Genomic DNA, 26719 nt, shown 5'->3' on the forward strand with positions numbered 1-26719 from the left:
TGTGTGTGTGTGTGTGTGTGTGTGTGTGTGTGTCCCATGTTAATTAACAACCTTTGAACTTCTAGAAACTAAATGTATTATTGTTAATATGAGATGCAACATCTCTTGTAAAGCCCTCTTGAGTTGTTGATAGTTTAAGTGTGGACTCTAGCTGGTGTGTGCGTGCGTGTGTAAGAATGTGTGATTTACTCCTTCTAAACACACTAACTGAACTCTGCTTGGCAATTTATTTTTTTCTGAATAACCCTCCATTCAGTGCAATACACGCACAATCCCACCGAAACCTACAAATCGGCTCTCTTCTCTTTTTAACGTCTGTACTCTGACGCGCTCACACTCATCCGCTTCACATTAACACAGCCCACTACTTAGCACAGGAGTGTAATGACTTAATTTGTCTGTGTGTTCACAGAGAAGAGACGCGACCCTGCAAATGGTATGTTTTCCACTGTTTCTTTCTGAAATGATCAGAAAAGAAGTGTAAAGCCAGAGTCAGACTTGTGTCTGATGGTGTTGGCAAACATTTGTGACAGTCTGCTCACTGTGTCATACTGGCAGGGTTTCTGCGTAGCTCATGGTTTCAACGATAGTTCATTTCTTCTTATACTGTGGAGGAAACTACATAGCTACATTGCAGTTTAACTGATAATGCCTACATGAAATGTAAAATGCTAACTACATATGCAAACTACATACACCTGTATAGTTTATTAAGACATAAGCTGTGGGATATGTCACATAGAAAGACTTAAGCATAGCATCTGTCTATTTTACTGAAATTCATGCTGACAAGAAATGCAAAAAGAGGTGACTTGGTCTGAAACAGACAAGGAAAACGTCAGGCCTACAGACTGATTGGCAACCCTCTGGCAATTGGTGGTTGCTTGGGAAAAATGTGTATTCTCTTACCAGTTGATGAGTGGCTACTGGAAGTTGCCAGTAGTCACAAGGTTAAAACTGATCACTTTGCGACCGATGTCACACAGCAACCACTCAGGGGATATACTGGGGTTTTTTCCCTAGCAACCAGAGGTTGCCGGAAGGTTGTCAACTGGTCTCTGGGCCTATGTGACTGAGGTCTAAGCTATCAGCTGGAATGACCTGCCAGTTGACAAGTCATAGGGCAAAACTTTCAACAAGCTTCCCCCTTTTCTGATCTATGGCTTCTAACCATAGTTGGGCGATATCTGGTTTTAGTTTGGTTTAAGTGTCTTTAATTAGCCCAGCTCATAGCTGGGAACCAGATTTCACTTGGTACCCATTCTGTTGTGATAAAAAGAGGTGAAGAGGAATGTGTGACACTATGGATTCATACTTTGCTACGTTAGTTCTCAAACACTTGTGACAATGAGGGAGAGTTGCTTACTTCCCACACAAAAACAATAAACCTTTATCATGCACTGGTTACCCAAACAGATGACCTTCCTAAAAGGGGATGTACAGAAGCGCAAGACTACAGTTAACTTAATGAAAATGGCACGGAAAAAACTAAACAAACCTGAAAACTAAAAACTTGAAATGTCACTAGAATTTTATCAAAAGTCCCAACAAGCACAAATTCCAGAAACCCAAAGCTCCTCTACGAAACCCCTAAGTTCCTTGAAACACATTTGTAATCCTTAATACTTACTTTTAAGATTGAGTGGCTTCGCTGCTTGTATTATGACAGTGATAATAATATACAGTCAAAACAGCCAGTATGCATCCTGAGAACATTTTGCCAGCATAGAGCTGTTCCCCTTTGTGAAGTACAAAGTAAATAGAGAAGCTGCTTATAGCTGGAAAGACTAGTTGTGAAACAGCTCCAGGAGCAGCTCAAGAAGAAGTGAAGTGTTTGACATGAATCATCTCAAGGTTTTTGATGTTGCCTGTTTTGTTTTTGGGGTGTCTTTTTTTTCTCTCATAAACAATGGTTGTCTGCTATTTGTTTTGATTTGGGGGTGTTTTTGTTTGTTTTTTTGTTTTGTTTTTTAATGAATAATAAATGATTTGCTGTATAAACAGTACACAACACATTGCTGGGTGTTATCAAAAACACAGCAATGTAGAGCAAAACCATAACATGACACGACATTGCCCCGTAGTGGAGTCATGCCCTCGGTGTAGCGTCATTCTGCCGCTTAGTATGGTCTGAGTAAACAGATGGAATACATTTGTGGATGTGCAGACGCTTGTGTTCTGGACATGTGTCACAAGACACACAGCCTAGTTTGAGACAGCAGTGATGAAGTAGTTTTAGACTGGAAGATTTGGCCCATATAATTGTTTGTGTGCCAGCATAAAGAGGTATTAACTTAGACAAGTATTTGGCTGATGCTTAGATTGGGGGTAGGTTAATGGAATTGGGCATGATGGTATTCTGATTGTATACATAAACATCATGTAAATCAGCTCAGGATTCATATTTTGGACTTTGAGTTGGTATTCATATGCAGCTTTTTCAAGGTCAGAGTTGGAAATGACAATTCAAAAACTGGTTTCTAAAGGCAACTTGTTCTATATACCTGTGCCCAGTAAAGCAGCCACCTATCCACCTATCCAAATCCAATTTCTATCTTGGATTTGCCGTGCATGGTCTCTTTTTGTGGAAGGTACTTTTTGCATATGTAAGTTAGTCAATTTCCAAAGGAAATCCCTTTGGAATTTCCTCTCCATTCCTAACTGTCTTTCTCTCCTTTCCCATCACTGCATCATCACTCTGTTACTGTCATCTCTAGTCTGGTTTTTGCTGTCCTCTCCACTACTCCTGCTGCCTGGTTGAGCACTTGCCTGCTCATCAATTATCCTCATCTGCCCTCCCTCTCTCTTCATTTAATCAGTCTGTTTTCTCTCTCATGTTTTTATCTATCGCCCTTCCCTTCTCCCTCTTTCTTTCTCTCCACTGATTCATCATGTTTTAGAAACCCCAGAGATTATTGTGGGATTATGACATGGATGGGTTTTAATGGTTACGTAAAACAGAGGCACAAAATCCAGAATAACTTGCTGGGATTAGATATGTTTTGCAGGAAAAGGGAGGAGGTAGTGGACAGACTGGTGGTGAAATGATCACAGCCAGCCAATCCGGGCATTTCAATCTTGACAGTAGGGAGTCGAAGAGGATGAATAAGCTTCAGCCGCTGGCTGGCAAAGTTTTGGCTCTTTCCCCCTTTCCAAATGCATTGTTGGATGTTAGCTTTTTCAGCTGAGGAAGGAACCATATAATCATCACCAGATGCAGGAAATCTATTCAGTAAATGAAGACTCAGATCCATCACATCTTCTTGTATCGTTTTGGAAGCAGAAACATCCTTCTGAACTGGATTCACATCTGACACAAGGCAACAAGTGGATAGTCTTTGATTGATAGCTCAGACGTATTGTTCACCAGACATTTCTGCACCTTTTTTTTTTTTCTAAATTGAGAAAGAAGACCTGAGATCTTTTTGCTGCCTTTAAATCCGACCTCGTTCCCGCCTTATCTTTCATGCCAAGCCAACAACTACGATGATGTTCTGCACCACCTTTCTTTCTGCTCCTTCTGAGGAACTTAATTGTGAAGCTTCTGGAAGAGGAGCAACTATGGGAGGTGGAGGGCTGAGCCCAGGTAGCTGCCTGTCTTCCTTACATTGCCTGGTTCTCCCCCAGGATGAACTGTACCCATCTCTTTCTGACCCCACTGCTCGACTTTCCATCTGCTCTGAAGACCGAGCTTGCAACTTGGTGGACAAAGTGCTTGTAGACATCAGTGTGACCACCTGCAATGCAAGAAGCAGCAGGTGTATTTGGGATAACCTGAGAAGGCGACGCAGTCGGTCTGCATCGCCTTCACCCAGCAAAATGCCCAACAGTCCTTGTAGCAAGCGTGTCGGAGGTATGTCTTTCATTTGAGGTGCCAATTGAAAGTTGTACAATTCTATTGTAAAGGCTGGAGTTGTTTCGCACGGATCAGAGATGCTGACTGCTGGGCTAGGAACAGTGATTGTAGGTTTCTTTGGTTGAGGATCCTTTAAAGGAGAGGCGATTTCTAAGTAACCCCTGAAAAGTCCACCACTGATGTAGCTGACTTGGGCTTAACTGTACCAGAGTGATTCAAATGATTTTCAATGCCAGTTAGCTATTAACAGTCCAAGCTACACAGCAGCAAGTGTGTTTTATTGCAACCTAAGAGCAGTGAGTGATTTGATGACATGTGTCATCATATCAGAGAAAGTGTGTTGTCCCTACTTTAACCTGGGAGAGTAATGGAAACAGTTTTTTGCAGCTTTCAGTTACACAGCACAATATTAGCATTAATCGGTAAATGTTTTTACACACCTCTTAGCTTTGGGTTCCCAAATCCCCATTCTGAGAACCACTGTGGTTGAGACAGTAGTAGTGCTTGCTTGTTGTGTGACTGCTGGTTTGCAGATAAAATTACCATGTGACTTATTGACTATATTGGTAATCTTGCATTACCTGTGTCCATTCTCCTTCATTTTAATAGCTGGAAAACAAAAAACAAATGAACTTGTTCATTACTTTAGTATGTAAACAAACATTTTTCGTTGTTTGTGGTCAAATAAAGTCTGCTCTCTGTTCTGTGTATGCCTTCTCCTCTTGGACCTCCCTGGTTATGTAATCCATAATAAGAGCAAATCTATTAACTGTCTAGACCAAGGATGTCAAACTCATTTTACCTCACAAGTCAAACACAGGCTACTTTAATCTTATGTTGGCGGAAGCAGTGAAACTCCTATTTCTGTGAGTGTACAGAGAATTAGCCACACATTTAATCAATGAGATGTCTTACTGTATTAAGAAAAGAACCGTATGTCTCAGTTTTTTTAATTATTTCAGTGTTGTATGAATTGCTATTAGGGATGTCTTTATTAGCAGGAAAAGGTGTAACACTTGTGAAAATACAGTTAAAAGTCTAGAATTTATGTGCTCCTTCACATTTTCCAAAGTCATCCAGTGGGCCAGATTGGGGTCTTCCCCAGGCCTATTCTGGCCCCCGGGCCTTGTGTTTGAGACCCATTGTCTAGACAATTGATGAGGACCAAAACTGAAGAGAACAAGGTTTTGAACACGTTTTAGACAAAAATGTACAAAGTCTTTAGTCTTAATGATGTTTAGCTTCATCTCTCTGTCTTAACTAATGTGATTATTTAGTTTAAATACCCCAGGGAAGTATGAAAAATGCTATTATTTATCATATACTGAATATTCTGACATTGTTTTCTCACCAACAGATTTAAATAACATGTGCAGATCTCCACACAGTCTGTAATAGTCATTAAAGGATGATTTAAGCACATAAAGTAAAAGCACAAACTCTATTTCTATATAGAGCCAGGGTCACAGGTCATGTTTTATGGCTTGTTAAACACTTTTATGGCATTTTAATCTGAAGACAGTTCATGCATTAGGCGTTTAAAGACACTTCTTTAGATGTAGGAGGAAAATCCTTTGTTGTTTTATATGAGCTGTAACTTTAGTACTGTCTTCTTCATTTTCCAGGACCCGCATTGCCCATGGCGACTGTCGATATCAAAAACCCAGAGATCAACAGCGTTCAGCGTTATCACAACAATTCTCAGATGAACAACATTGTGCACTCTTCCTTTCCTAAGAGGGAGAAAAAAGTCAAAGGGGGGAAGAAGAAGAGGTTGACAAAGGCAGACATCGGCACACCGAGCAACTTCCAGTGAGTGAGCCCAGGGTTGTTTGTTTAAGGTCAGAGGTAAACGCTGACCTTTGGTCTCCTTGGTAAACGGTTTTCCCTGGACTTTTTGCTTTTTCCAGTATTGTATTTTTTTGTAGGTCGTGTTTTTACCACTTACCATGAATTTCATATAAATTGAAGTGCCATACTTTTCCTACACAAATGCCTGGAGTTCACGTAAGTGCAACAAATTGGACTGTCATGCATAAATTAAATCAGAGCAGCGCTGCAGAGTTTGACAGCACTAGGTGGCGCTACAGCAGCACAAAAAGCTTAAAAGGTCAGCTGTAATCCTGGTTCCCGCTTTGACAATTTGCTCTTTACAAAGCCTAATAATCCCACGTCACAGCCAGCATGAACTGCTGCACTATTACTTCATTTCCAAAATTTTAATAGCCATTAGTCAATCACCCAATTACCCTTATAAATAATACATTTAGTTAATTATGCAGCACTTGGAGAAATTACACATGTTGTATTTTATGTGGTTTTTAAGACACAGCAGGAATAATTAAATGAATTTTTAGCAGCGCTAACGTTGAAGGTAGTCCTCTGAGAAAGTTAAAAGTAGCATTTAAAGCTATGCTATGAGTTTCAGATGTCTTAAAATTTGATATAAAAGTTTGACACATTTGCACTGATGAACTTCTGCATCTGAAGAAGAGGTGAGGGGGTGGCAGCACTAATCCATTTAGTGCCATCCTACAGAATAAATAAACACAAATATCTTTGCTTTTACCTGACAAACACAGATTGGCTTTGCAGTTAATAGCTAATGGATCTTTGTCTGCTTTTTATTTGAATATAGGAAACATCATGTACTGTCTATGTATTCTGCCCCCTTCCTGAACACATCATGTCTCACATGCTCTCTCTTCTCCTTTTCTCACAGGCACATTGGACATGTAGGATGGGATCCAAACACAGGCTTTGATGTAAGCAGCATCCACAGAACCTAACACTAATATGTACATGTTTGTTGTGTGTGTCTGCACATGTCAGCTATGTGACCTCTAGACATTTGTGTGTAGCTCATCCATATGTCAAGTAGGCATCCCTCTTTTTGACAGATAGTTTAAATTTTAATACTGGCTCCCAAATATTAATCTGAGCTGTGTGGCTGAGCCATCGGGAGTGTTACACAAGGAGATTTTTTTTATTTATTCATTTTTTTTGGTGATGTAGGGAATCAACCCACATCTGCATAATCCATGGACTCGTTCCCAAAAAGCTTAATCAGTAACTCTGTTGGACTCTGGATGATAGCTCTGAGATTATACAGGTCAAAGAGACTTGGTCTCCCTGTAAATGAAAAAAATGAATTTCAGATGATTTTGGTTTCATAAGTTAATGCTTTCAAGGAGATTTTTTTTTTTTTTTTTTTTTTTTTTTTTAAATGAGTGGCGTCAGTCAAACAAAACCTGCTCACCTCTTAAATCCTCAGGCTTTTAAAACCTAGGCACAAATTGGAGGATTCATAAAAGGGTAAGGGATATATTTTATAATCTGTTCTTCAGGTACTTTTAGTAAAGTCAAAGTAAAGAACTTCCCCTTAAACAGAAGGTCTTTTTTTTAATAGTCTGCTTGAATCAATTTGTCAAACCTGTCATATTATTAGAAAGCCAGATTAAATGTCATATTGAGGTCTTCATCTCTTGCAACTTGATCTCGACTTGCAACAGAGCATTTTCTGCTTCCAGAGTCCACTCCTGTAACAAGTCCTACACAGACCTTTGGTAGCTCAGAACTGAAACCACCAGGTGGCACCATAACGGCTGATATTCTGGCCTTTTCTCAAGCCTACTCTTATTTCAGCTTTTTATTGAGAAATGTCTCCCCAAAACAACATGACATTGACAGAAAGTTACTCCTCACATTCAGCTTTTGATTTGGCTCAGAGTGCATCTCCTAAAACTTCAAAATATTCTTTGATATTTTCTTGAAAATATTTCCTTATAATCTTATTTCCGTGAACGATAAAGGTATTTTTCTAGTTGATGTTTGTCTGAAATTCCTGTTTGTACATTTGCAGCTGCACATAATCTGATTATCTGTGGGATAACCTGAACCTAAAGTGTAGGTGCAGAGGCTAAATGTCATGTTTAAATCTCTGTTTATTCTTCAGCTGAATAACTTGGACCCAGAGCTGAAAAACCTGTTTGATATGTGTGGCATTTCTGAGGCTCAGCTAAAGGATAAAGAGACCTCTAAGGTCATCTATGATTTCATCGAGAAGAACGGAGGTGTAGATGCTGTCAAAGATGAGCTGCGGAAACAAGGTACGGCCACAGAAACGAATATGTAGCCCGGGTTTTCATATCTTGATATAAGAAATAGGAATTTAACTATACTGTTAAATTTGATGTATGTGCGTGTTTGTACAGGACACTCACCCTCTGAAAATGTGTTTAATGGGTTGATTGTCAATTAAAGACAATCTAACTAGTGTGGTGGTTTTATCCCCAGGTCCGCCCAGGTGGAGTGGTAGGTTTCTGTGCATGACCTGCTGTGACTGTGCATGTAGAGTCAAACTATGAATCCGAGCTGTTTCAGGTCTTCAGTCTTTTTAGTAAGATGTTTGCTGTTTTGCACCTGATTGTTCTCAAGTTGGATGTGCTGTCGACTCTCTGGAGACATACCAGCTGTTTGTCACGTTAGATAGGTTTCCTTTGTTTCACGGAAACATTGTCCTGCAATGACACTACTTTAAATACTTTGTTTCTATCTAACCTCTCACATGAACTTCAGCCACACTTGTAAATGTTTGGCCCATCATGTTTTAAACACTTTGCACGTGGATTTACGTTTGTTTAACCAGGCTTTAGTCGTCAGTGAAGCAGAGCCAAACTAGCTTTTTGAGCTTTGGAAAGCATGTTTTTAAATGGTGTTCACATACTTGGAATGGGGATACGAAGTCCAATTGTGGAGTATTAACATCTTTCTTTGAAAGTTTGTGGACATTTTTTTTTCTCAATACAGATTTTGTGAACAAAAAAACCCCACCAGTTATTTGCAAGAAGGCTGCTCCTTCACTCAACTCTGTAAGTGCATGGCTTTGCGCAAGAGGACCTGACGAGCACTTCTTGACTGAGATTCCTTAAAATCTTTAGGAATTGTCCAGATTTTCCTCTGCCCTTCATTAAATTTATATGTAGAGAATAAACAGGAAAAATAACCTGTAGGGGATACAGTGTGAACTACAAATGGTTCAATCACAAGTTTCTGCTTTAAATTTTTTCTTCTCCTCCTTTTCTTCAGCACCTCCACCTCCACCTCCATCCAGAGGCGGCCCTCCTCCCCCACCCCCACATCACGGCTCCGCCCCTCCCCCACCACCACCTCCCGCACGGGGACGAGGTGCACCTCCACCTCCTCCCCCCTCCAGAGCTCCCGTCTCTGCACCCCCACCTCCCCCTCCATCACGGCCAGGCATATCTGCTCCACCGCCGCCTCCTCCCAGCCGCGGCCCACTCCCACCACCCCCTCCACCGGTCCACGCATCCCTTCCCGTCGCACCTCCCCCACCACCCCCGCCTCCCCCCTCATCGGGCGCTGGCGCACCACCTCCTCCTCCTCCCCCACCACCTCCTCCTGGCCCTCCACCCCCAGCTCCTCCACTCGCCACAGAAGCTAACGGAGGGGACAGCAGCCTGCCGGCATCTGGAAACAAGTCGGCGCTGCTGAGTCAGATCAGAGAAGGAACCCAGCTTAAAAAGGTGGAGCAGAAAGAGAGGCCAGCATCCAACGTGGGCAGAGATGCGCTTCTGGACCAAATCCGACAAGGAATCCAACTTAAAACTGTGAGTGTATTCATCCATCCCACACGGCGTCTCTCCATCCGCTGTGCTTTCTTTGCGTGCTTTAACCACCACGTTTATGTATTGTCTTTACAGAGGGACGATAATAATGACTCAGCACCTGCCACACCAGCCCCATCATCAGGCATTGTTGGGGCCCTCATGGAGGTGATGGAGAAAAGGAAAAGGGCTATTCACTCTTCAGGTACTTTCAAATATATCAGTCTTTATCACCTACTCAGCTATCGCTACAACATATATCTGTAGTTAAAACTAGGACTATCTTTGTTTCCTGTTGACTACCAATTTTTACCTCTCAGCCAGAAAAGGCCGATGGGGTATGACCCCGGCATTTGTGAATGCGATGACTGAAAAAAACCTGTCTGACTGACTATGAGGCAGTGTAGGATTTTCAAACTGATACCTTAGATGCATCTGTTAAAAATCTCAGATGAGTTTCTATCTCAGTGGCCTTGACCTGAAGGTCAGAGGTCAAGTTTTCCACCCGTATTGAACATGATTTTATTAGTAAAGCATTTAAATTCAAGCTTACCTGACACACTGTTAGCAGCCTATAATAAGTACTGATGTAAATCACCCTGCAAAAAAGGAATGGAAGTGATCTTTATCAGTTAATTTCATTGGCTGTTTTACATGGAACAAGGTAGGGCAGCCTGGAGTCTCTTAGTGTTTTTCCACTTTTAGTTGGCATTCACACAAATTCAGCTCCATATATCGAAAACGGTTTCACATGAAGTCAATGCAAAGTAATGAAACTTTCTTAAGCCATTCTTGTGCTACGCAGTCATCAAACTGTTTTATAAACTGAAAATACAACAAGGGGAAAAAAAGCTTGTCATCGATCTCGGAGCGTTTTCCCTGAAGAGGCTTGTCAGCACCACCAAGTTTACACCAACTGCAGTCATTTGAACGTCATTTACTCTAAATCTGATGACATTTAAAGAATACAATGGAAAAGAGTAGCCCTTTATTGTCATTGTACACGTACAACCAAATTGTGGAACCACTTCCTCATCAGTCGAACATCCTCATGATTTTTTGTTTTTCACTTTCTCATTTAAAAACAAAACAAAACATGAAAGTCACCCTCAGAGAATTTTGAACAACAGTATAATTCATCATACATAGCCTCTGTGTAAATATTGCTGTTTTATTGCCTGTATTAAGCACTTTTCATCTCTTTCAGCCTAGATAACATGATTTTTCTTTCTACAGATGAGGATGATGATGATGAAGATGATGAAGACTTTGAGGAGGAGGATGAGTGGGATGACTAGTGTTTGCTTGTTTTGTTTTTTCTTTTTCTTTTTCTCCCCTTCCCAAACCCCCCATTCCTCAATTCCCCAACCAAATGATCACAACACTAAAATTGTATTTGGAAAAAGAAATCGTTAATTTCAAAATTATTAATGTAAATGTTCTATTGATTTGCTGTATATTTTTTGTTGCCTTCATGCCTTTTTATTAATCTGTGCAATACCTCATTTAATCTGTAAATGTTTGTCATTGTCATCTTCGGTCGTCGGCCCTTCATCTTCTCCCTTTACGCCTTATTGGCTGGATCTGTCTCTTGATAGCAATATGTCTCATCTCTGATTTTAAGTGTCCCTTGCTCCCCCACATCACTCCCTCATCTGTCACTCAGGCATCTTTCATATCTGCTGCCTCCCATTGCACACGTTCCCAGTCGTCAGTTTAACGTGCAATTTTATATCAATTTGTCTTTCAAATTTCAGAGTTAAATGTAGTTTGGGGGTGGTAACTTACAAAACAGGTCGCCACAGATCTTTTGATTAGTCGTATCATCGTTGTTCATTAGGAGGGAAAAGAATTAACTATTTTCATACCCTACTGCTCTGTAGTTTATTTTTACGTATTCAAATGATCCTAGTTTAGCACTCATATTTTCTTAAAACAAAGAGGATTTTTGGAATATTTAGCTTCATTTGTTGTGGACTGTAAATTTTCTCCAGAGTTTGAGTCTTGTTATATTTTTGCACAGATTAAAAAGAGGAGACTCGCTGCATGAATACAGGACATTTTTCAGGTCTGCTTCATTATGGAAATTACATACGCTTTAGGTAATGAGACAGAAATACACCTGAACATGAAGCTTTTTTATTTCATTTGTTTTTAAACACACAACACTACATAGAGTACATGAATGGAGGTAGCCCACAGTGTTATGGCAGGCTATCTGTTGTAATTTTTAGGGTTTTGTTTTTTTCTTCTCTTTTTTTCCTCCAACAACACTAAAGATTCAGCTGAATCTGTGTTCTGTTTTTTTTACAATAGCAAGCAGAGTATTAATAAATGCCTGTTTGTTGAAATCAGGTCATTCATCATGTAAAACTTGTGGAATAAAGACATTTTAGTTTTCATACCTGATGCTTATCATGGGTCCATATGCAAAGTTACTGTGCAGAAACACCAGGGCTAACATCATGTACTTCCTGCTATAGGAAGAAATGCATTCATGGCATTCTTCTAACAAGTATCGTTATTTTAGCTAACTGTAAATCATGAGATGTAACATAGGAATCACTTCCATAAAGAACTCTGTGGTTAACAGTTCTCTACAAAGACTAAAGATTCAAGCTGTCATTTGATCTGAACTAAAAAAAAAAAAGGAAAACTGTTATCAGCAAGTTAAACAGTTTTTATTTAATGTTAAATAGGACAAAATACTTCAGTCACAACTAGTTAAAAATCTGCTTAATTGTTAGAGAACTGTAATTTCCATGGTTGTGCAAATTCCTTCTAACCCGTTTGTCTCTAAAGTGATATTGTATAACAACTTTAGCTAAACAGCAGTTGATAAGTTTTCCTTTAGTGCTTTCTGTCTGAAAGGTTCTGCAAGATATGGTTAAAATTATCCGTCAGCACAAACCATCTTTTCTTGAATGTATGGAATAGCTTGCTTATTTCCTACAAATTTAGGTCTTAATTACAAATCAAGTTAAAATTTCAAGTTGGGTCTGTCAAAATTTTGATTTAAATATATCTCAAAATTTCAAGTTGTTTTTTTTTTTGTTTGTTTTTTTTTTGCATTGGCAGAAAATGGCTTTAAAAGCTAAACAAAATTATGACAGATAATGTAAAATAAAGAAGGCAAGTCACTTCTACTAGTGAGCAATGGTGACAAATGACAGTTATTGGTAAACCCTGTATTATAAAATTAGCTCTAACAGCAGCCATAAATGGAAAATGTTAAAATTTATCATAAAGTAATATATTTTCTGTTATTGTTGGCTAACATTAGCCATAAGCATATGTTTATAGCACACATTAAACCCTTGGCCTCAAAAATAGAAATAACCTGACTTCCAACCTGTACATAATCAGTGAAGCATCATGAAGACTGAGTGGTATGGTTTCAGGCTTCAAATTTTAGCTAACCATATGCTAGCTGCTTATGCCAGAACAATAAACGTGGCAGAGAAAACCGTGAACCGAACTAAGTAAGGGTGAGGAGTACCGCTTGCCAAGAAAGGGGGAAAAATCTAAAACCTGTTGCTGTGTCATGAGTTGTCATGTTTAGTAACTAAACCTTAAAAAAGCATATTAGCATTCCAGTCAGGATAATTTTGCTAATACGTTTCTGGATAATTAAAAAAAAAAAAAAGACCAATACAACACTCGCAGTGCGTGAAGTTTCTTGAAAAATACTGTGATTGAAAACATTTAAAGCTTTTCAAACTATAATTTCTTTCCTTCTGTTTGCTGTTTAAGAAAACAAATATTTCCTTCAAATTATGTCTTTGAGAGACAAATTGCCACTTGCTTGATTTTCTAACTGACCTCTTTTTTTTTTTTTTTTTTTTTTTGTCAAATACTAAGATACTTCTTGGGAGAAAAACTAGCCATGTTTTGCTGATGTTAGCTTCTGTAGGTAACTCGGTTAATAAGACATTGTGAATGCCAAGTCTTACCAAAAAGGCTGGACGAATAATGACTCTTACAATGTACACTCCAATAAAAGGTTGATATATACGTATTTTGTTATTTGGGCTGGTTGCTATGTTTGTTGTTTGTTTTAACCTTCACATCTTGTCACAATGGATGTCTCCTCCAATCTTTGCCTTTCGTACAAAACCACTGGTAAATTTTTTGTTGTAGGTCTCACAAGACATGGTAACATTCCTTTTCTATAATGAAGAGGTAAAATGAAAGGAGATCACAATCATGTCAGTCCAGCATGTAATGTGAGCAAGGAATGTAGGTCCCATCACCTACAGATCTGGAAACAGCTGGACAGAGGATTATCACAGCCTTTACTGACCCAGGTAGAATAAAGGGCAAAACATGGCTGCAGTCCTGACTGTGAATTTCAGCTGTTGATTCTTAAAATAAAATAAAAAAATAAGACTTTTTTTTTTTCCCCCCCTTGTGATCAGAATGAGCTCATGTGAGGTAACAAGATAATAGTAGTCCAGTCCATTGAGGCTGTGTTACCTTATTTGACAGGAGTCTGTAAATCTAAGCATGCATTTCTTTGTATTTGGTGCCATTTGATGAATAACAAAATGCATTATACTCTAAGTAAATGAAGAAAGCTATATACACACACAAGACAGACACAAACACAAGAAAGAAAGACTGAGGAAATAATAATTGGCCTTTCCATGTTATTTATAGACATGTATTGACCACAACAGCTCTGTGCTTTGGTCATTTATTTTTAGTAAATAGCCACATCAGCTGGTCTGTTATCTTCCCTGTCTTGTGCTGAGCTTATGAAAGGGATTAGGGCAGGTATGGCACTTTCCATCAGTGTGCTACTTTGATAGACTACTTCCACAGAGACCAGCACACACAAAGAGAGAAAAAGCTTTTATATAAGCAGAAGCACTTCTGTGAAGTTTTTGTGTGTTTAATGGGAATGCTTTCAAAGATATTATGTCATTTTCTTCCTTTGAATATTGAATTTTTAAGTTAGTGAATGCAGAGGACCACTAAATATGTCCTTACCACTTTCACTGTAACTAATATTTCAATGACCCTGAGTCAGTTTATTGAAAAAACAAAAAGGATGTTGGGCAAGTTCATTGGCCAATGAGACAAACTGGATAAATTACTCAATTATATTTATGCCAATATAATTCCTTTATCAAAGGTTAAATGTGATACTCCCATCCATCAACCCACAGATTGTTGTACACAGTGACAGCACAGCTAAATGCAGTGTATCTGATATCCCCGTATTGGTGTTGTTTCTATATCATAATAATGTTGGTTCAGCATTGAAAGCCAGATTAAAAGATTAAAAGCCACTGACCAATCACGTTCTTGTGATGTCATAAGTTTGAGATCTGGTGGAAAAAGCTAAAACCATTAGCTAATTTCTTGGTAAGTTGATCCTGGAGCGACACTGTTATAATGATATAGAACAAAGCCAACACGGGGATATCAGAATTGGCACATAACACATAAAAGTGTTTTAAAAAGTGTTCCTTAAACACTCAGCCTTTCTGCCATAGTAAATAGTCTATTGTAAAATAATCTACCACGTTAACATAATTCGGCACTACGTGTGTCAGCTTTTGACCCTACGAAAAATAAAATGCTGCTCACCCCTGACTCACCACTGACATTTTATCAATGGAGTTCATCATTCTAATAGTTAACTGTACTCTTCTAACAGCAGCAGTAGCTGCCTATGTTAATATTTCAAACAACCCGAATGTTGTGACTCAGAGGCCTAACAGCTCTGGGTTATGTGTGGCTTTGGCAAAATATGTGATACATGAAAACTTGCCTGCTTAACATTTTTTGTGGTTCAGAAAAGGGTTTTAAAATTCTCTGCAGAGCATTAAACCCAGTGTACATCCTTAAAATCATGGCAAGAATTCCATATGGGATAGTGTAGTGACCACCCTGAGTGCATCTACAAGCAGGAAGTCTCTGCTCTTTATCGATGATTTTTATGGAAGAATGCCTCTATTTACAGCTTGACAGACATGACAAAGTGCTGTGCTTGAGTAGAGGAAGTTGTTTCTTTTTTTTAAACTGCAGGACACTTAGCTAGTATTGTGCATACTGAGCTGCTGTGCATCAGATGCCACTGATAGAATGGTTTCCAGTATAAATGGTCCCCTCCATAGGAGTCCAGTTTAACTATATTCAGACTTCTCACATCTAGATTATTGTTGCAACTTCTGCAGCTTTCATTTGTGCAAATTTGTGCAATGTAGTGAGCTTATTGAAATACGTTTTATGTCTTCCATCCTGTCTTCCACCAATGAGAAGAAATCTTCAGACTCAGTGGCTATATGTGAAATAAAAAACATATTTTTTCAGCAAATTTGAATCTTGAATGTTGGAACCTAAGCCTTCTGATGCTCAATAAACCCAATGATCAAGTGACTGGTGCTTTGGAGACTGTCGGTCCTGATCAAATCTGTAGTTTTCTGGCCGTTGCCACCTCTCAGGGCCTGACACTGCTGTCTTTGAACAGCTGTTCTGTGGATTTAGGAGTTGGGGAACTCTTCCAAGACATATAAACAAACACAAGACCAGGATTAGGATGGCTGACACTAATAGATCACAATTTTCAGTCTCTTGATTTCACTCTCTCAACTCTCATCCCCCACCTCATATGATCTTCTTCTTGACACGTCATTCCTTCTTTCCATGTCTGATTTGTCATCTCACTAGCACCTGACTATCATATCAGTGTGACTGCTCTAACAGGGCATACCACAACCTGATAAAGTTCAAATTGAGGATCAGAATGGGGAAGAGAGGTAATATAAGTAACCCAAAAGAGGTCAAAACATCTAGTGAGTGGCAGTTCTCTGGATGAGAGAACCTTCTTGTTAGAGGTCAGAGGAGAATAGTCAAACTGGTTTGAGGTCATAGGAAGGCAACAGTAACTCAAAAACCACTTGTTACAGCCAAATGCAAAAGAGCATCTCTGCATGCATTTAACTGAAACTTGGAGTACATTGGCTATAACAGCAGAAGCCACTCTAGGTACCATTCCTGTCAGCTAAAATCAGGAAACTGATGCTCTCAAAATTTGATAATAGAATATTGGAAAACCCATTGGCTGCTCTCATGAATCTCAATTTCTGCTCCGCCATCCGGATGGTAGGATCAGACTCTGGTGTAAACAACCTTAAAGAATGGATCCATTCTACCCTTTGTTCATCCCTTTATGACCCCAGTCTACCAATCTTGTGATGGCTGCTTCCAGCAGGATACTGTTGCCATGTCACAAAGCTCAGATAATCTGGTTTCTTGAACATGACAATGAGTTTATGTACTAAAACGGCCCCCACAGTCAGATAGAAGCTAATAGAGCACCTCTGGGGTCTGGTAGAGGAGATTCGCATCATGGATGTGTACCTGCAGCCGTGCGATGCTGACAGTTAATATGGACTATAAATCTCTGAGGAATGTTTCCAGCAGGTTTTTGAATCTATACCACTGAGAACTGAGGCAGTGTTCTAAAAGGGAGTTCAGTCTAGTACACGTCAGATATACCTCACAAAGTGACTGGTGAATGTACTTATGCCACTTTTGCACTGTATTAGTATTATGCTTTTAAATTTACGGAGGATTACAGTAAATTCCTGCATTTAAAAATATTTATTGTTACTTTCATGATGCCACCTCTTGTTTTTATTAAAATGCTCTCCCGAGTCTTCAAATCAAGATAAACAGAAATCATCCTTTTTACGGTTGCAGCAGATGGCTGCCCCTCCCTGAGCCTGGTTCTGCTGGAGGTTTCTTCCTGTTAAAAGGGAGTTTTTCCTTCCCACTGTCACCAAAGTGCTTGCTCATAGGGGGTCATTTGATTTGGGTGTTTTTTTCTCTGTATGTATTATTGTAGGGTCTACCTTACAATATAAAGTGCCTTGAGGCAACTGTTGTTGTGATTTGGCACTATATAAATAAAATTGAATTGAATTGAATTACAGACATGCGTCAAATCTATTCTATTTCTTATTCAAAAAATCTATTCAACAGGGTTTATTGGGTAAGGTTAAGGTTATGATGACTTACACCTCAGAGGATTAAAACCTTCCAAAGTTAACTAAAGCTGCTCTATAACTTTATATCTCAAACATCTGCATGCTGAGTTGAAGTGATATCAGCTGAAGTTGAACTAGGCCTGGACATTTGTGCAATACCACTTTGTACCACAAAATGGTGTAGTGAGTCAACTGAACCTTTATTTAACCAGGCAAGTCATGAAGAGCACGTTCTTGTTTACAATGGCAGCTTATCCAAAAAGCAAAACCTCTGGAGAAACTCGGTGTAGCTTAAAAGAAACACCAACTGTTAGAAAGTAACACATATCCAAAAAATACATTTCAGCACACACTGCTAAAAAACAGCTGGTACTTACAAAAAGTTATTTAAAGGTGGCTAACATTAGCAAACATTAGTTATCATTAGTCGTCCCAAGCTAGGCTACTGGTCATAGGCTGTGCCATTCACTGGCATTCACTGGGCTGAACAAATATGGGGCTCATCGGTTTTTATTTGATATTATAAAATTTTTAATCACGCTTGTTTGCGTAGTTTCTTCGCTTGTCATGCACTGTGAATTGTTCAAAGAGCGCAAAAGCCTTGCTTTAATGCGTGTTATCTTGAGTGGGTGTATTGTGAGTGTGTTGAAGTGGGAATATGCATCAGTGGCGCTTGACCAGTAAGCTGACTCACTGATAAACACAAAAACAGTGGCTCCGTGGGACTGACTGCATTCTTCCCTTTAACAGCCTGACCCCTTTCTTTCAAATGGAGCTCATCCAGAAACCAAAGAGTCAGAAAAGAGTCTGCATCCTTCCACAAGTGGTATTGTAAACAGCAGGTGGCTATATTTAGCTATATTTAAATCAGTTCAACCACAACAAATCATATTTACAGTTAAGAAAACAGCGATTTAGAAAACTTGTCAGTAAACAAATTAGTTCACTCCTTCCACAAATTAAAATACAAATGCCATGTACCTAATTCCTATTGTGAATACTTAAAAAAAACCAAATTCAACATTTTTAAAATGTAAAGCTGTCATTGCAGTGCAAATTTCCAGTGTATTTTTTATGAGTAAGAATTCACGTCGGCCTCCTTAGAAAACCCAAGTTTTCACCTGTCATCGTTCACCACCGTCGGTCAGTCCATCGTCATCAGTATCCAAATGATAACAAGATGATGTCTTTTATGACACTTTTATCGTAGATGACGAGGGACTTCCACCTGGAAAAGACAATGATATAATCAAGCTAGGAGGTATTAATACACATTACTGCTCACCACGTAACTTTCATTTCTCTGACATTTTGTTTGACCCAAATCAAGCAAGAAAGCACGGTGGTTGGATGCCTGGGCAAAAATGTTTATTCCCCAACCATTTGGCAAAAACCTCCTTGAAGTTGTTTTGGTCACTACCAGATTGCTTGTTTTCCATGGCAGATGCCACCTTGTCTGCAAACACTTGCCAACTACTCCACAAGCAGTAGTGAAACTGTGAAGAGTCCCACACAAACTGTAAACCACCTTTTATAATCTGTTGGATGCACAACTTTTACTTTGAAGGCGAACGTTCTCTGTTTCCAGTTTGCGCTGCACTTTTTCAAGGTTTGCCACCACCCGGTAAGTAGTTAGCAAGTGTTTGCAGACAAATTGCTGTCTTTCACGCACACTATAGGCTATGGCGGCAACCTGCTAGCATCTAAAGCAATCTAGGGGTCAACTCATGACGACAAGTAATTTTATCGGTTCACATATTTATGAAATTTTTGTTATTGTACATTAGCTAATGTTTTCTCCCTTCCCCAGTCTAATGCTAAGCTAGCTAGCTACATCTATTAGATTCATCACCCAGACGCATTGGCTACCACCGATGAACTCTTTTCCTAGTTGCAATAGCAGGATACAGCATTTTCATTGTGTCATTATGATTTCTGACTAACACAAACTGGAGCATTGCATCAGTGATGTGCGTAATGTCCTCGCTGGTGTCAGTAGATGTGTTAAATGTGTGTTGCTGGTCCGTGTTGTGTTCTGGTAAGGTGTTGTGTCTGTCTTTATCTAAGTTTCAGTCAACAGTTTCTATAAATACCTGCATTAAGTGGCTGGAATTTCACAGCTACACTTGGAGACCCTGCTATCTGAGGGCAGAGCTAATTTTCCACTCTAACAATGTGAAGAGCTGTAATAAAGCTTCAAAAGCATCTCTTTTCTCGGAGGTAAAAATAGTTTAGCTCTCAGAATAATAGCAGAAAAACAAAGTCCAGATGGGTTCATTTGCAGTTCCCTCTTGTTTGTCCTATTATATTTTCCTCCATATCAGTTAATCTGCCTCTTCAAGATAAAAATACTTGACTTGTTTGGCCGTCATTATTATTTACTGGCTGTAAAAGCGTTGTGATCACGCCAAAGTGCTGGATGGCAGCAAGTAGCCTTTTGCCTGCCTACCCTCTACAGACAGAACATAGCATGTCAGCCACAGAGATGACTCAGACACTGCTGACTCTGTGTCATACACATCTAAATTAAACTCCCCGCTTGTTCAGTTTGCTTTCGAGAGACTCTGCAATTTTGCTTCAAGAGCTCTGCTCGTCTGCTTGTGTTTCTGCTTGAGTGTTGAATTTTGAACTTTTCTCACACTGAAGCTCGAAGCACTCTAACCTCACACAATGTTTGGCTGAGTGCACTTCTAAATAATCAAGTTTCAGTCTGCTACAACTTTTAATGTGACTATTAGTAATTAGAAGCAAATTTGGGGCTGGAAAAACATCAATTTAACACCACTTACCCGTTTCAGATTGCGCATGCTGCTATTGCGGATGGACTCCATCAGCTGATCATGGGCTGACCTCATTGGCGTTGATGGCCTGCTGCCCTCCTCCCCTCTCCTCTCTACCGACACTGGCCTAAGGGCATTTTTGAGCTCCTTAAGGATGCCGTTTGTCTCATCATTGCCCGACACCTTCCCCTTCTTCCCCTTCTTCCCTTTTGTTTTCACCGTCTTTTTCTTGCCCGCTTCATGCGCCTTGATAACCTCTGCAATCATCCTCGTGGGCTTTTTCTTCTCCTGCTGCGGGAGAGGAGGTGGAGGAGGAGGTGGCGGAGGAGGCGGGGGTGGAGGTGGGGGAGGAGGTGGCGCAGGGGGTGTCTGTTTTTTAGTCAGGTCGTTTCGGGGCAGTTTAGGTGAGGACCAGGGAGAGGCCCTGGGTGAGCTGTAAGGTGATGAACTTGGCGTTCCTCTCTGCTGGCAGAGAAAGGCGCATAGACAAGTAAATAGATAAACAGAAAAAGTAATATTTCTGGAAAAGCTGTGCAGGTGAAAGGGTGCGCATTAAAGTTTGAGCAGGTGTTCATTTAGCATTGTAGAGGAACTGTGAAAAATAAAAATACGTATATAATAAATGGCCAACAATTCATTCACCCAGGGGTTAGTGACGTCCAACTTTTAAAAGGGAGTTGTTTTTTTATTTTTGAACTAGGTGTCGAAAATGAGTAGTATCAGACTGTGACATCACTGCAGACTGATGACGTAGCAATTCATCAATAACAAGGCAGCTACACCCTCAACAATACCCTGATTTATTGCTTATTTTACTCTAAAATTGGACATAATTTGCAAAATAAATACCATGACCTATTAAATATGACTTCTGATTGAAATCATAAATCCATCAGGGAACATTTTAATGAGATTTCAGGAGATTTTTGTGTTTATTTAATTTTTACATTCTCTTTTAAATTTCCTTATTATTCTAGCATCCCCAGTTTTCCTTCTGTAGTTTGGTGTCAACGATGACCTTGGAGTGATCGTCAGCTCTGGAGTTAACATTTATGATGAAGATCTTACTTCTTTTCACAAAAATAAGAACTTTGAAAACAGTAAAGTCAGTATAAATTTTAGTATAAGTGGGGTGCGGGATGCTGTCCAGCTAGACAAAGTAAAGCTGCAAACCAGTGCAGTGGTTCTGGGGTTAACAGCTCCTTCTTGTGCCCCTTGCTGGTTCTGCTGCTGCTGCCTCTGCTCCTGCAGCCGTTTCTGCCTCTGGCGGTCTTGGTTCCTGGTGAGGATCCCTGTCATGCTCATTCTCGGCCCAGGTAGGTTGAACTGGTAACCCAGTTTGATCAAGGTGTAGTTTTCCCTCAGAATTTTCACCATCTCCATTTCCACCTGCAAGACGTGTTTGCTCATGATGATGTCATGATGTCATTAGCACAGCACAGACACAGAATAGGAATGAGAAGGAAGAAATCAAACCTGTCCTCCACACATGTGCCTCTGGTTATGAAACCTGAGCTCCGTCAAGGTGTTGTTTCCTGGTAGTGCTTGAACCAGAGCCATCACACCTTTTCCAGACACATAGTTAGACTCTATATTCAGGCTGATGATGGAGGAGTTCTCCTTTAGCATCTTAGCAATGGCCAGAGCCACGTGGTCGTCAGCTCGAGTGTTTGCGAGGCTGAAGGTTCTCACGTGTGTGTTTGACCTCAATGCTTCAGCAAATCGGATGAGAGTTTCCTGAGAAGTAAATTATTAGTATTTATATTCTTCAGACATATCAGAACCTCGAAGCACAGAGCATTATAAAAAGTGAAAGATAATATGATTCTGTTCCCTTCAGCACTGCCACCACCACATAGACGCCAGGACATTCCTGAAGTCATCTGACACTTCAGAAAGGCCAGTGTTTACCACACTGACACAAAGCCTTGGTCCCAAGCTGCTGTTACAACAATACTAAAATTAGCCGCAACTTGTATGAGTAACTTTCCTGCTTCTATTGTGCAACCCACCAGAATGGCTTTAGCATCAAACACCGATTTTAGAGCACATGAGAAACTGGGACTGTTTTGGAAAGCCACACCACTCCAAACCTTCCAACACATTCAGTTTTTAATGTGGTTCCTTAGGAAAATCAATTGCCGACCCCTGAATCTCATGGGTGGTTTGGATTTGCCAGCCTCAGCCAGGGTGACAGCTGCAAGCATCTATTTTAGTCAATGAGAAATAATTTGGAAACTAACGTGATCATCTCATGACTTCGTTTCTAGGATGCTAATGTGGATAAATTTTAAAAAGCTGCTGAAAAATGTAGTCATCATCAGAAGATAGCTGATTAGCATTTTGCTCAGTTCTTTCCTTTTTGCTAAAAAGGTTTGCAAAGTTTCCTGTAAAGAACTTCCTGTATCTTCATCTGCCTGGTTGTGAAATTTAGCTAAAAGTTGAGCAAAACTGCTGGATTTGGAAACAAGGCTTATAGATTTAAATTTCACAAAGTCACAAATTTGTTTAACTCACGATAGAGCTGATTGCAAACCTGTTTTGTTTGATTGCCTTATGATAACACAAGTGAAGCAACACACAGAAGGATCAAAACCTAAATGAACCTAATGTTGTGATTCATGCAATTCTTAGTCAGCAGCTAATTGTTATTATTGTTATTATAACCATAGTTATCTGCATTTCCTGTGACATGTTGGTGAAGATATTTAGTGAAATTAGTTTGTTATGAAAGAATTTTATTTGTACCTGTGAGATGTCATCTATATTATTGAGATTAACCTCAGTGAGTTCAGAGTCATTTCTAAGCACTCGCTGCAGAGCGTCATCGACTACAGTTGGGTTTCCAGTGGTGTTCGGGTCAGCAGGTGGTGGAGGAGGAGGAGGAGTCCGCCTAATAGGCTCCACCCTCTGGGGCTTGAGTAGGGTTAGGTTCTCGGCCCACGACGTCACCTGCCCTGAATTTTTTGACGGTTCAGGTTTTGATTTATTATTTTGTTCTTCTTCCTCCTCGTCCTCTTCTTCCTCCTCTTCTGTTACAGGTTCTTCTTCACTCTCCGTCTCTTCTTCCTCTTCTTCATCACTGTTCTCTGCTTCCTCTTCTTCCTCACTTTGTTTTTCATTCTTTTTTTGCTCCTTCTCATTTTCATCATCTTTGTCCTCTTCTCCTTCACTGGTTTCTTCTGTCACACAGTCCTCCTCCTGTTCTTCATCCTGTATTTTAATACAGTTAATGTCTGTGAAGGTTCTCAGTCATCCAGACCATCGTAGTCTAAAGAGCTTGGAAAGAAAAGCGTCTGGATTCTTTAAGTTGCTTGAAGATGTTTCACCTCTCACCCGAGAAACTTCTTCAGTTCTAAGGTCAGATCTAGGTAGAGGATCAACAGGGGGTTCATGACCCTCTTGGGGGACACTCCCCTAGGATTTAAATCTGGGACTGTCCACCATTGGACCTTAGAACTGAAGAAGCTTCTCGGATGAGAGGTGAAGCGTCTTCAAGCAACCTAAAGAAGTCCAGATGCTTTTCTTTCCAATCTCTTTAGACTAATACAGTTAATAAAATCTTGAAATGCTAGCAGGATCATGTGATATGGACAGCGTCTTTCTAGAAGAATTTGTAATAATGTTACTTTAAGTTACTCTGTTCTTTGGCAAAACTAATAGAACACCAGAACCAAAACATAAAAATAAAATAAATGTTAACACTAACCAGTTTTGGACTTGCTCCACCTAACTCATCCTCCAGCAGTCTACGTGTCTCGTTCTCCCAGTACTTCATGAGGGCCTCTCTGCTGAAGGTGCCTGTCGGGGTCTTATCTGTCTGGTCTCGCTGTCTGAGTCCTATGGGCACATTGGCATCAGGATCGATGTCCGACAGCTCCTTTTCCAACTCAGCCAGCTCCTCGGCGCTGAGAGAAGCCAAAAGCTCATCTTCATCAAGGTCTTCATACTTACTCAGCTCTCGACGATACCCAAAACAGCTCATGGCCAAAGTGTGATAAGCACAGAAATGCAGACAGGCCGGTTCTTGATTTGCTTATGATCTGGTGTAGACCCCAAAATGAAGACACTTGGGATTGGAAATTCCAACAAAAGATACGATCCACTATGAAACTAGTAGAAATTCAAAGTTAATTCAGGTCCTTAATGGCAAAGAAAAAAGTTGTCTGCATATTCTGGATCCAGTCTTCTGCCACTGAAGCCCACTCCAGTCTGAACCAGATCTGTCCTGGCCAACCGAGTTTATGTGACGGAGATCCTCCGTGTGTGTCCGTGGCCTCTCCTCTCTAATCTCCACAGCTGCTGTTCAGGCCTTAAGAGAGGGATCAGAGGGGAACGTACTAAAGTGTAGGCACCATGATGCAGCATCTTTTTTTGGGAGGTGCTGCTCTGAGAGGCAGAGACACAAAAAGCCTGTGAGCTCAGAGACCATGTATCCTGTCAATGTAGTAGTCTGTAACCTTTGTTTATAGCCAACTGGGCTCAGAATATAGTCAACACAAGAGGTAAGACGCATGACATATAGTTGAAAAAACGGCACAGGCTTGGCCGCTACATATCCTTCAGCAAAAAGTTCTCTTTCTCTTTTATGCTAGTCTTGATGAATTTATAAACACATAAAATAGTAGATAAACATATCGAGTGAGGGACAAAAGCCTTATTTATATTGAATTCTGCCAACTTTAGTTGGTTTACCCACCAAAGAAATGGGACCTAAAATGTAACATATATTTTATTAGCCACAAGTTTTGGGTAGTGGCCACTGAGATTCCTTCAAAAGGTGGCTGGGCTCTCCCTTGGGGACATGGGGAGGACCCTTGCAATGTGGAAGATGATGTTCTTAGACATCAATAGGAGCCAATTGAAGTGCTTTGGACAGTTAGCTAGGATGACTAGTGGGTGCCTTCTTGGTGAGCTGTTTCAGAGAGGCATGGTCCTGGATAAATGGGAAAAGATTGATGGGTGTATATCATCAATTTCTCTTTGCTATTTGGGCTGATTGGGATCTGATGAATGTAAAAACCAAGAAATATCTTTTTACCTGATTTTGCTTTACAAGGGCCTGATATCCACATATGAGGACATTTGTTTTATATTTTGATAGAACAGAGACAGTATAATGTCCTCGTGAGAGGATATCAGGCCCTTGTAGAGCAAAATTTAGTATTGTGGTCTAGACAACCCAAAATGTGGTGTCCACATATGTGGATGCCAGACCTAGGTGGTTAATAAGAAAGACCCTCTGTGGACTAAATCCCAATTTCAAGACTAATAATGCCCACCCTCTATCTCAAAAACACTTTTATTTAAGTTTAGGCTTGAAACATTGGGTGATACTGAAACGCACAATGGAAGAGGCAGGCAGGGAAACGGTAAAATGCAACAAAAGCAAACTTACACAGATACCAGGTAAGAAGGGAAGAAAGGCAAACAAGCAAGTGATCAATACAATCAATACTATAAGGCAGGGGAGGAAGTGAAAGAGAATACAAGAGACAAAAGACTATAAAAATAAAACAGGAAGTGAGAATGGTGATAGGAAAGGAAATGCAGACACATGAATAACTAAAACTAGGGGAAATGACAGTGGATGATGAGACAGATAACACTTAGGGAACAAATACAAATGGCACTTAAATATAAGTAGGACTGAAAACTCAAAACACTAGTAATAACTGAGAATTCAAAACCAAACAACTAATAAAACTAATAAGAAGGAAAAAAGACTCCCAAAATAGCGATCACCAGAAACGTCAAAATATCTCACAAAAATCCAAAAGTACTACAAACAAACACACAGACTACAACATTGTGGACTGCGGCAGGATGCCCACACAAGCAAGGGGGGGAAATGTGAAAGTTCACACATAACCCCATCAGTTAGTGCTAAACCACCACTGAGATACTCAGATCCCGCCTTTCAATACCTCCCAATAATTCAAACCTAGAGGAAAATTAAACTGTGTTAGGGGGTGAACAGTGGGTATTACTGGTCATGAAATCAGGCTTTAAATTCAGTAGAGTGCTCACCACCAATTCTGTCTCTTCATTCACTAATGTCCACTAATACTAAACCTCGTTTTGTTTAAAAGTTTTGGTTTTAAAAAATATCAGTTGCACGAATTGATTTCGTTTGATTTCTTTTCTTTTGGTTGTGCACAGACTCCTGACTATTAACTCAAATAGAAAACAATAAATTCATTCTTTGGTAATTGGATGTCATCAGATCATAAAGACACAGAGGTTACACAACTTTGTAAATGTCACAGTTTATTATATTTCACTGATATTATGACTTTTATGTTTACATTTTAAGACACCAGATTGTCAAGACACTAAAAAAGAAGGATGAAACAATTAATGCGAGGTTTACCCGTCATCTCTTTAATGGCCATGTGGGCTTGAGATTTTGTTAACCCTTAGACACATAAGTGGGTCAAAAAGGATCTGGTGTGG

At 39.9% G+C, this 26719-nt stretch overlaps 2 protein-coding genes across 5 annotated transcripts in view; one reads left to right on the forward strand and one right to left on the reverse strand.

The window, feature by feature from the left end:
• The window catches only part of LOC102310773 (neural Wiskott-Aldrich syndrome protein), a 30856-nt gene extending 17355 nt beyond the window's left edge, over nucleotides 1-13501 (forward strand). Inside the window, exons 5-11 of one of the 3 annotated variants that reach the window (XM_005930393.3) lie at nucleotides 413-436; nucleotides 5482-5668; nucleotides 6579-6621; nucleotides 7812-7965; nucleotides 8945-9486; nucleotides 9580-9688; nucleotides 10720-13501. In XM_005930393.3, coding sequence (XP_005930455.1) covers nucleotides 413-436; nucleotides 5482-5668; nucleotides 6579-6621; nucleotides 7812-7965; nucleotides 8945-9486; nucleotides 9580-9688; nucleotides 10720-10781 — 1121 coding nt within the window. In that variant the 3' untranslated portion in view covers nucleotides 10782-13501. The other 2 variants (XM_005930395.3, XM_005930394.3) reach the window with 2 other exon arrangements.
• Nucleotides 13502-17659: 4158 nt separating this feature from the next.
• On the reverse strand, nucleotides 17660-24997 carry lmod2b (leiomodin 2 (cardiac) b). 2 transcript variants are annotated; one of them, XM_005930396.3, is made up of 6 exons: nucleotides 23973-24997; nucleotides 23012-23476; nucleotides 21740-22000; nucleotides 21437-21652; nucleotides 20273-20728; nucleotides 17660-18711 (listed from the first exon to the last, which is right to left on the reverse strand). In XM_005930396.3, exons 1-6 carry the CDS (start codon nucleotides 24246-24248, stop codon nucleotides 18685-18687), a joined length of 1701 nt encoding a protein of 566 aa, XP_005930458.1. In that variant the 5' UTR covers nucleotides 24249-24997; the 3' UTR covers nucleotides 17660-18684. The 2 variants fall into 2 exon arrangements, with proteins under 2 accessions (XP_005930458.1, XP_005930459.1); XM_005930397.2 differs by having other exon boundaries at nucleotides 20273-20725; nucleotides 23973-24996.
• Between the last annotated feature and the right edge of the window lie 1722 nt (nucleotides 24998-26719).

The sequence above is a fragment of the Haplochromis burtoni genome, unplaced genomic scaffold, assembly GCF_018398535.1.
Source record: "Haplochromis burtoni strain Fernald_Lab_line unplaced genomic scaffold, NCSU_Asbu1 Contig_129, whole genome shotgun sequence".
NCBI classification, from domain to species: Eukaryota; Metazoa; Chordata; class Actinopteri; order Cichliformes; family Cichlidae; genus Haplochromis; species Haplochromis burtoni.